General features: G+C 40.9%; 1 protein-coding gene across 1 annotated transcript in view; it reads left to right on the forward strand.

Annotated features, from left to right (window-relative positions):
• Window positions 1–7,323, forward strand: part of pacsin1a (protein kinase C and casein kinase substrate in neurons 1a) — a gene marked incomplete at both ends in the record, with an annotated part of 11,351 nt that extends 4,028 nt beyond the window's left edge. The window contains 6 exons of the mRNA XM_080015118.1: window positions 337–492; window positions 3,055–3,230; window positions 3,572–3,692; window positions 5,265–5,371; window positions 5,877–6,076; window positions 7,214–7,323. Of these exons, the coding sequence (XP_079871244.1) occupies window positions 337–492; window positions 3,055–3,230; window positions 3,572–3,692; window positions 5,265–5,371; window positions 5,877–6,076; window positions 7,214–7,323 (870 nt within the window). The remainder of the gene's footprint in view (window positions 1–336; window positions 493–3,054; window positions 3,231–3,571; window positions 3,693–5,264; window positions 5,372–5,876; window positions 6,077–7,213) is intronic.
• Window positions 7,324–10,798: the final 3,475 nt, after the last annotated feature.

Below are 10,798 nucleotides of genomic sequence, written 5' to 3' on the forward strand. Positions count from 1 at the left end.
AAGTTACGTTCAGGTTATTTTCAAGAATAGCACTGATTTAACACCGATATTAAGGAAAAGGCACTTACAAAAGGTCATTCTTTTCCCCGAAAATAACTCATTATGTGGTTTGAATGACTGTTTCCTGCAGGTTTCGTCTTTTCTGTGGGTTTGCGATAATTATTGGAAAGGCGCCTTCCTCTTCTTCGTTCGCCTTGTTTGAGGGGATTGGTCGTCCCGGGATCGGACCTGACTGCGTGTGTGTGTGTGTGTGTGTGTGTGTGTGTGTGTGTGTGTGTGTGTGTGTGTGTGTGTGTGTGTGTGTGTGTGTGTGTGTGTGTGTGTGTGTGTTCCCAGATGGAGGCGGCTAAGAAGACGTACCACATGGCCTGCAAGGAGGAGAAGCTGGCCGCCGCTCGCGAGGCCAACGGCAAGACGGAGGCCTCAGTCACTCCAGACCAGCAGAAGAAACTCCACGAAAAGGTGGACAAGTGCAAACACGACATGCTGAAGGTGAGACGAGGACGAACAACAAAAAAAATACAAAATGAAAAATGAAGATAGAATCTCATGGTAATAAGTGTAACATGGCTCTGTGGAACACTCGATTCTAAATACTTTACACATGCAGAGCGACTAGTTGTAGCAGTGTTGGTGGACTATTTTTCTTTAACTGAGCATATTAGTTGGAAAATCATTTAAAAATCAATATTCTGCGTCAGTGTATTCTTTTGTTTCAAGATTCAAGATTCAAAATGTTTATTTGTCACATACATATACATACGTTCGTACATATATGCAGTGAAATGTCTTTGCAAGGCACCCGGAGATTATGCACAATAGTCACTAAACCAAACATATTAGGTAACTTAATTCCTACCTAGCTAACTAACTGAAACTACCTGATTCCTAAATGCGGTTAGTGAATAGAATAATATAAATAAAATTAAATGAAATAAAATAAATTTAAATAAGACTCAAAAAGATAATACAAAGTAGGGGTACAAACCAGAAGGGAATAGATACTGTATGTACTGTATATGGGATAGGCTATTTGTATGTACAGATATGTGCAGTAAAGTGCATGTGAATAAAGTGAGTATTAGGTAAGTAGCTGGATAATCAGTGGTATAATGTGCAGCCAGCCGGTCATTATGGCAAAATATCCCCCCCTTAGGACCGATACGAGACCACCCAGATCACCCTGCTGGGGATTATTCTGCGATGATGCCCGGCTGGCCGTACATTATCCCTTAGATATCTGGCGCGGGCGCAGCTTGCCTTTTCTAATGACAGCGAAAAGAATTCCCTCTTCACCCTTGTCCTGAAAGAAGGTCTCGCTTTGAGGGGTGCTTGCGTTTGGGCCCGGGAGGAATAAAGTTCTAAAAGTCTAAAACCCGCCGCGCCGGACGCTTTGGGGACGACCTGTGGAGGGGTCGGCGAGGGGCTGGTTTCCTCAGCACACGGGAGATTATCGTTCCCTCTATTCATAGAGATCGGGTAATGAGGAGAGCAGATTATACTGGGTCACAGAGAGGAAGACACACACACACACACACACACAGACACACACACACACACACACACACACACGCACGCTCTCATTCTGCAGACATGACAGTCATAGTAATATTCTGGATGAAACACGGTTCTTTGCCTCCCAGAATGTTCACTTGTTTCTTCTTGGACCAACTCGCTCTCTCTCCACTTTATTATTCCGCTCATGCGTCGCACATGAGGGGAGCGGCTCTGCTCATCTCTTTAATGACCATAAAGGGCGGTTTCACCATTGGGAGCTGAGTTGAAGCTTTTTGTTGTTTGAGTTGCTCTGCATCGGAGTGCCAGCGTAGTAATAATAATAATAACATTATAAAATGAAACTCAGCGAAAGTGAGACTGGAATAGCTGAATACAGTCTCAGTACTTGTACTCTGTGCAGCGACAATTAGTTGAATCTAATCTAATAGATGAATGTTTCCATTCAGGGGTTGACAATAAGCAAACTTTCCAGCGGCTCCCATGGCCCGTACATTTATAAATGATAAAAAAAACAAATCCATTCTGAATTTGGATTCAGAATGGATTTTAGGCAATTAAGGCCAGTGTCAATTTGTTATTTTGATATTGTTTTTCTCTTTATGTTAGGGTTTTTCACTGTACTGTGTATGTGTTCAATGATGATCTGAAGTATTCTAAACAAAGACCTTTGACCCGGAGCAGTGGGTTTTACGTCGAAATTTTGAAAATTTAATTAAATTAAGATTTCCTTTAAATTTGCTGGTGGTCCGTGGCACCTCCCTCACTATCAACACCTCGACTATAATACTGCAACACTACCTTACGAATATGTCAATATGTACATATTGAAGCTGTGTCACGAGTGCGGCGGTAATTTGCATATTCATACAAAATTGAAATCACTTTTTTTTGTTCACCTTCGTGTTAACATTTCTGTAGCTTATAGTCCTTCTATCGGTGTCTCCAGGTACGTCGCGAGATGTATTCTTCAAAGTAAGCTATTGGGAATCCATTTCATTTTCATTCTGACTTATATTCCTATATCTCAATGAGTTGCATTTTCAAGGATGCAATGCGATGCCTCTGCAAATATGACTTTTACGCTTTTATCGTTAGCGTCAAGTTGTTTTGGTTCCCCGAAAATCTGACTGGATACAGAACACGCTTTTCGTTATTTCACACGTTTAACATGAGACGAAAGACACTTTTTATCCGAAAGTTCAAAACTACTATAATATGCTTTGGAGGCCATGGTTTTGACTTCAAATGGGAGGAATATACTTGCACTACTTAATTTTACCCATCGGTGATCATAATATAGACTTTTTCTTTTTACAGCAGTTGATTTTGATATTAAATAAACATGCCTATCCTGGCTTCAGAATGCATTTCAAACATTGAATATTGGGAAAGGTAAATACCGGGATCCCTTTTATTGATGAAGTCGTGACCAGATGCCATATGCGAATCCATATTTAGAAACCCGGACGGAGGGCTCCCTTTTCGTCTATCTAATAACTATTCATCCATGTTTGTTTGTTTTTTTTGTCTCCGAAGGCGAAGGAGAAGTACGAGAAGTCCCTGGACGAGCTGAGCAAGTGCACGCCTCAGTACACGGAGAGCATGGAGCAGGTGTTTGACCAGTGCCAGCAGCACGAGGTGAAGAGGCTGACCTTCCTCAAGGAGGCGCTGCTGGACATCAAGCGCCACCTCAACCTCTCCGAGAACCAAAGGTCACTCCCAAAAAAATAGGCTTTTTGTCGGCGGTACCCCGAAACTTGTCGCTCCGTTCGACCCCGTTTAAAGAGTCGAGGAGGATCGATTAAAACCCCCTCCTATCGGTTGTTATAATCTGAGAGGCTTGAAAATTAATTTCGATTACAGGCTGGAGGAATTTATTTCAAATCTATCATACACATTTTGACAGAATTAATTCCTCTTCCCTCATTATCGGCGGTGTTGTCTGACCCCTCTCTCTCTCTCTCTCTCGCTCTCTCCCTCTCTCTCTCTCGCTCTCTCCCTCTCTCTTGTTTTTGTTCTTTCATCTTGTCATTCTTCCTCCCCCCCCTCTCAGCTATTCCACAGTGTACAGAGAGCTGGAGCGCACCATCCTGGGCGCCAACACACAAGAGGACCTCAAGTGGTTCAGCAACAACCATGGCCCGGGGATGCATATGAACTGGCCGGTGTTCGAGGTGACATACGTTGACTGAATGTTCAGTAATGGAGGTCGGAGGCTCTTAGGGACCGTTCTTTTTTTTTTTTTTCTTTTTTTTTGCGCAGATTAGGGATTTACAATAATAAACAAGCCCATCATTTTGAGAACAACACCTTTTAATCCCACACATGTAATTTAGATCTTCATTTGTGCTTTTTATTTTGTTATTCTTACTTACCAGTATTGGAAGCGGCGGTGGCTCTTGCATTATGGTGCAGATTTTACATTATCGGCAGTTTGTTCTGCCTACTTGTTGAGGTGAAAATTGGAAGGAGGAGGTTACTTTTTATTAATCCTCAGGAGGAAATTCAGGTGTTGCAGCAAGACAGTGCAGGTCAAGAAGGAGACAAAAAAGAAAAGAAAAGAAAATTAAGGGCGACTAAATAAGAAAATAATAAGAAACAATAATAGTAGTATTAAATAATATATTTATAGCTGCAGGCAGCAATGCACAAGGTCCAGGTTAGTCGCGTTAGTCACAAATTACAATTTTCCAAAATCACCTCCTATCGAGCTGAATTACAATTCACCGAGTTCCCACGGAACGCAGTATCAGTTCAAACAAGTTTTCCAAGTTCCCATATAACGCAGCATCGGCTCCCTCTTGTCTTGACCCGGCGCAGATCCTACGCGAAGCAACCAATACACATCCGCGGAGTCTAGACCGCAGTGCACCGCGCACCTCGTCCCATGCGAAAGCCCCCCCCAGAGCCCCTCCCTGCACATATATAACACGTTGGATGATGATGTCACAAAGCACCCCGCTCCACCACCACAGCCCACCCTGCTCCACCCAACGTTCGGCTACTCCTGGTGGATGGGCAACGTTTTTTGATTAATAATTCCTGCTCCAAATATAGATCGATGTGGATCAAACCTGGACCACAAAATGTCTGAACTGCCCTAAACCCAACGACACTTCATTCATGTATGTGGGTTCAGTGGTTGCTGTGCACACTTTCAGCCGGAAAAATGGAACAAACAATAAGGCTGGACCCCTAATAATAAATGAAATAATAATAATAATAATAATAATAATAATAATAATAATAATAATAATAATAATAATAATAATAATAATAATATATACAATTACAACAATAGTAATAATTATAATGTAGTAATGAAATAAAAACAAGAAAAAAATAAGTAAAAATAATTGTTAGACCTCTTATTTGACATTATTACAAATATAGTAAGAATCTACGTGATTATAAATACAGTTACCACCATACTTTTGTTGTGGTTGTCAAGTCTTTTTTTTTTCCTTTCATTACCTAAAGAGATTTTTGTGGTCATAAAGCTCCTTGTCGCACTCTTTCCAACAAACATACAGGCTATTCTATTGGTTTGCACACACGGTGAAACTAAGACCGTCGGGTCTATTAATTACTATTTATTTTAATTATCATCGATATTATTTCTATGAATAATTGTTTATATTATAATTTAGATTGATTATTGTTTATATTGTCATTTATATGAATTATTATTTATATTTCTGTGAGTATTAGCATTTATATTCAACCCCGGTTTTTATTACCCTCAGGAATACAACCCAGACCAGGCCGCTGCGCCCCCCAAAAAGAAGAAACCCGACGGAGCCCCGCCCACTCCCAGCACCGACCACGTGGCGCCCCCTGGTGACCGCAGCAGGTAAGTTACAAAGTGTTCATCCCAAACATTCCATCACTCGCATCGTTTTTTTCCACCAACTTATGATCAAATGCCTCGTGGGAAATCACTAGCATTTATTGTCAGGACATCGTGATATTAAAATAATTACTTCATACGGTTTTATGTCTATTGCATATGACACAACAGATCCCGTCTGTAAAAGTGCTTTTCGTATGTATTCTGTATATTTTTATATTTTGGGCTGTTTTTGTTTTTATATATGGCTATTTTTTGTATATTTTGTCCTTCTTTTTTTTTTTTTTTTTTTTTTTTGCTTTTTTATGCCAATTGTCTGTACAGCAACGCACCAAATCCTCACCGCAACATATTCCTCGTATATGAAAATGAACTTGGTCAAATGAACAGGTTCCGATTCTGATTCTGATTCCGATGAGGGGTTCGCTATCAATAAATCAAATCGGCCACCACATTTATTCATTCATTTTTGTCACCGGGTTTCCCCCCCCCCTCTCGTCCCCGCCAGCGTGAGCAGCTATGATAAGAACCAGGCCTACTCCACCGAGTGGTCGGACGACGAGCAGCCGGCCACGCACTCTGGGAATGAGAACGGGGGGAATGGGAACTCGTTCGAGGACGACTCCAGCACCGGCAAGGGCGGGGTCCGCGTCCGTGCCCTCTATGACTACGACGGACAGGAGCAGGACGAGCTCTCCTTCAAAGCAGGTAACCCACGCCGTATCGATATTGTACTAGGAACCTACTACCTTTTCAATTCGGCTGTTTTTGAGCTGGATATGGGTGAATATCTAGAATCACGGATTGTCTGTCTCCAGATGGCCAAGGTCCGTATAATATTTTGTCAGACCCTGTCATTCAATGATCAAATATAGCAAACGATTGGTCAGTGATGGCTCCATGGAAACGCAAATTACAGGCATTTGCCCCCAATTAGCCCAAGCTCTTCGGCTTAAAAAGTCCACATCAGCGGCAATTTGAGCACAAGCTGTTTCCTCCCCAGCTGAGGATCTGAGTCACGTGTTGACAGGGACGGTGGCCGTGACTGTGTTTTGAGGTGTTTTTTTTCAGGAATTGGAAACAAAGATAAAGATTTAAAAAAATGACATGTTTTTATTTTATGTGAATTTTTTGGGATTTGTGAACAAGACTTATCTCGCTGCTTTTTGAATTCCATTGAATTTGGTAGTTGAATAGCAATAATTGATATTCCATAAAACCAATTTTTACATGAGGCCAGAGGGCAAAAAATGGGAAAAAATAAATAGATAAATCAGGATCAGCCGTAAGTACATTTTCTTACACATGGATTTTGTCTCGGTAGGGGTTGGTACATTGCTGGCAATTAGCGTAACACAAGCTGGACAGTCTGAAAATGAAAATGAGAAACAAATTGTTATAAAATTATACAGAATATCAACGATGTGGTTCCATAAACACGATCAATTAAGTGGCAGTATGGTTGCTTGTATTCTGATGAGGGTATAAATATAAATATAGAACCTATATGGAATAATATAGAATATTTCTGTACAAAATGAATAATACATATACAATACTATCACCGTGGATAACAATAACAATTTATTATTATAAATTATTAGAATGTCTAAAGTTCATTTCATCCATATAATGATTTTACTTTGTGTCGCCCCCTACTGGACAAATATGTTATTACATTACATTGTTACAATGTCTAAAGTCCAAGTTATTACAATGATATATTATTCTTAACAATACTATTACATTTAAGCCAGCACTGTGACATTATGGCAGCTTTTTATGTGATTGAAATCCATTCAGCTCCATTACCAGGTCAATACAAGGCCTCCTCCTTCTTCGCAGGTGACGAGCTGACGAAGACCGAGGACGAAGACGACCAGGGCTGGTGTCGAGGGCGCCTTGACAACGGGCGAGAAGGACTGTACCCGGCCAATTACGTCGAGCCCATTTAAGCAAAAGAAACGAAACAACAACAACAACAACAAAAAAAAAAAAGAGTCAGCGGGCGGGGACGAACCGCCGGATGCTGGAACTGCCCCGTCCCACTGCACCAACACTTAGAAAGAGACTTTACGAGCAACACACCCCTTGCCCCAAACCGATGCGCCCTGCAGTCTCGCCTAAATAAAAGCTTAGTAACCTAAAAAAAAGAAGAAAAAAAAAAGACGATATATCAGTATAGTATATTTTATCAAGCGTTTGGCGGGGAGGGGGGGGTGGACATTAAGGTTTAGGAAACAGAGCAGCAGTTACTCCAGTATATGCACACACTCCTAACAGCGTCAGGCCATGTAGCCGTGTTTCACGCCTAATGCAGCTGCTTTAAAACCACGCAGTGTGTGCTCCCGTCAAAATTTGGGGACGACAATATGATAATATATATGATTATTCTACCCGTTCTATACCATTCTATGAAGACAAGCTTTCTCAGCCTGCATTGTGTATATATAAACAGTACGATGCCATTTTTTGTGTAGCATTTTCAATGCTGTGTATGTGTCTGTGTGTGTGAGTGTGTGTGTGTGTGTGTGTGTGTGTGTGTAGGTGTGTGTGTGTGTGTGTGTGTGTGTGTGTGTGTGTGTGTGTGTGTGTGTGTGTGTGTGTGAGCGTGTGTGTGTGTGTGTGTGTGTGTGTGTGCATAAGTGTGTGTCTTCCAGTCGCCATTCTTACTTTGGGAATGCTATGTGGTGTTAAAATGGAACACAAACCGTTTCCTCTGGGGTGTTTTATATTTTAGTTATCCTTTTAGTTTTGTCTTGTTTTGTTTGTTACGCTCTTTTTTTTTTTTTTTTTTTTTTTTTCTTCTTCTTTGTGTGGTTTGGTCCGATTCCCTCTCTCCGGTGTGTGCAGTGCTCTATGTTTGACCTGTTTTCGAGCCGGCTTGCATAGCAGCATGCGCTATGCAAGCCCCGTTTCCCCCCGAATCCCCGACGCCTCGATGCAACACTTCAACTACTAATGCAAAAGAAAAAGGAACAAAAAAAAAAAAAAAACCACAAAAAAAAAAAACCTGGACAGCTTCACGCACGAAACTATAGTTTGGTGGACTCACTTTTTGTTTTCATATCATCCCTTCCTTGACAATGCCATGCTTCCTCCGTCCATCCAAAAAAAAGGATGCATGACGCGCGCAACGTCCGGAGCTGAAGCCTCTCCATCCTCTGAGCTGTGTTGATGTGCTACCGTGCTCTCCACACTGGAGCTGAATGTACCGGTGCGTGGGGCTGGACGCCGGGACGCGCGCCGTCCGCGCCCCGTCCTCCGTCACAGCCCCGCCTGGCAAACGGCGCTAGCTGTGTGGCCCGCTTCCCTGCTGAGCCAAAGATTGACCCGACACCACCACCACCACCATCACCATCGCCCTCTTCCCACCACATGCAATAACCTCACATATCACACCTCATTGTGAAAGAGCTCCAATAACAATACTACTACTACTACTACGATTAATAATAATAATAATAATAATAATAATACTAATTCCAGTACTAATCTGCCTCCCAGTCCACCCAGTTGTTATCCATCTATTACGCTTTAACACTATGACGGCATGGGCAACACAGTTACTACCTGCATTGAGTATTGGGAGACCTACCACACATTAATTACATAACTCTTTTAAATGCAAAAGTCAGTTGTGGTTTTGGGATTGCGATTCGGGACCGGTGGGACGTTGGGGGATCCGACGGACGGTTTGGGCGTTGGGGAAAGCAGTGTGTATATGCTGTATTCAGTATATAAAAAAAATATTTTACTGGACCCAACAGCACTCAAGATGAGTTGTGTTCCAAATGGGGGATTCTCCGGGTTGTGGGTTGCGTTTTTTTTTTAGTTTTTTTTTAGGGGGTTGGGGGGGAGGGGGGTTGTCACAGAATATGGAGAAGCACATCACCAGCTCACAAGGTGTGTCTTAGCTTTAGTAGCTGTCCAGCCGTGCAAAAACTGCCCATATCCTCTTTCTGCGCACACACACACACGCACGCACACACACACACACACACACACACACACACACACACACACACATATAAGCACACATCCATCTATCAACATGAACGTGTTGATAATTCCGTTTTTTGAGGGGGAAAACAACGTATTTTCATCATCCAGTGTGTATGAGTTGTGTAAATGTATTAGAGACAACAACAACAAGAACAACAACAAAAAAAGGAAAAAAAAAATGCAAGTGATCAAGTATAAAGACAAAAAATTAGTGTTATACATGTAAGTGTGTTTCATTGAAAAATAACAGCATTGGGTGAAAAGAAGAGGAAAAAAAAAACAACAACATTAAATAAATAAATAACTAATAGGATATCATATCGTTATGAATATGAATTTCATTGCCATGGAATTTGTCAATGTACTATACAAGGAGCGTGACGTTATTCCACGCCGTCTGGATTTGTATATGATGATGTAATTTAAAGATTATATTCTATTGTAACTGTACAACTGTGTTGAGTTGAGAAATGAAACCTAACTATGTTGAGGCAGTAAAAAAGGTGTATATGTAAATTGTTTTTTTTATGTTGACTATCTCTTCCTTATGCACACAGAAAGGCAGTTATTAGCAGTGTATAGAAGATGTCTGTCCATAGTTAGTGATGTACTTTGATCTCCTAACTGGTGTAGTGCCTGTTCATCTCAGTGTAACACCACTTCATTTAAATATGCATAAAGATGATAATGATCAACGATTAAAAAAAAAATAAAAAAAATAAAAAATAAAAACATTAGCGATGGGGGAAAAATAATGAGGGGAAAAAATGGATCAAATTTGTTGATGTGATGGTGTCAATATTTGCGATATTGGTTTGAAAGGAGAAAAACAAGTTTGTTGAGAAGAAAAATACCAAAAAGTGTCCGTGTGCTTCTTTTGTAGTTAGATAGATAGGTAGGTAGATATGGGAGGAATTGTTATACAGTATTTCCAAGAAAATTAATATTGTCTTTATTTTAGACCCTATATCCGGATACTGAACGGAGGAAAGACTAGATGTATGATACATTTGAATTAATTTATTAAAATAGGGCTTTATCTTATACAACTACAGCTTGTTTGGGGTGTAGCTTTATAACATACAACACAATTGCAAGTATACTGTATGTGAGAAAAGAGGAATATGAACAAGTGCCATCGGCCATAATACACTTACGAAATGCAATACATGGGGTTAGGGTAAGGGTTGGGGTGGGGGGACCCATTTTTTTCTGGCTGTGACGAATTACAATTAAAACAGGCAGGAGTGCATCATCTTTTTCTAGGCAGTCTGTACAATAGAATAATAATAATAATAATAATAATAATAATGATAATAAAAATGAACAAATGTTTTTTTAGTGGAGTTCATTGTTCCCTCGGGTGTCCATCATGTGGTTTTAAATCCTCCCCGTCCTTCCTTCTGTCCACCCGTCCTCCCTCCA

The sequence above is a fragment of the Zeus faber genome (assembly GCF_960531495.2).
Source record: "Zeus faber genome assembly, chromosome: 15".
Taxonomy (NCBI): domain Eukaryota; kingdom Metazoa; phylum Chordata; class Actinopteri; order Zeiformes; family Zeidae; genus Zeus; species Zeus faber.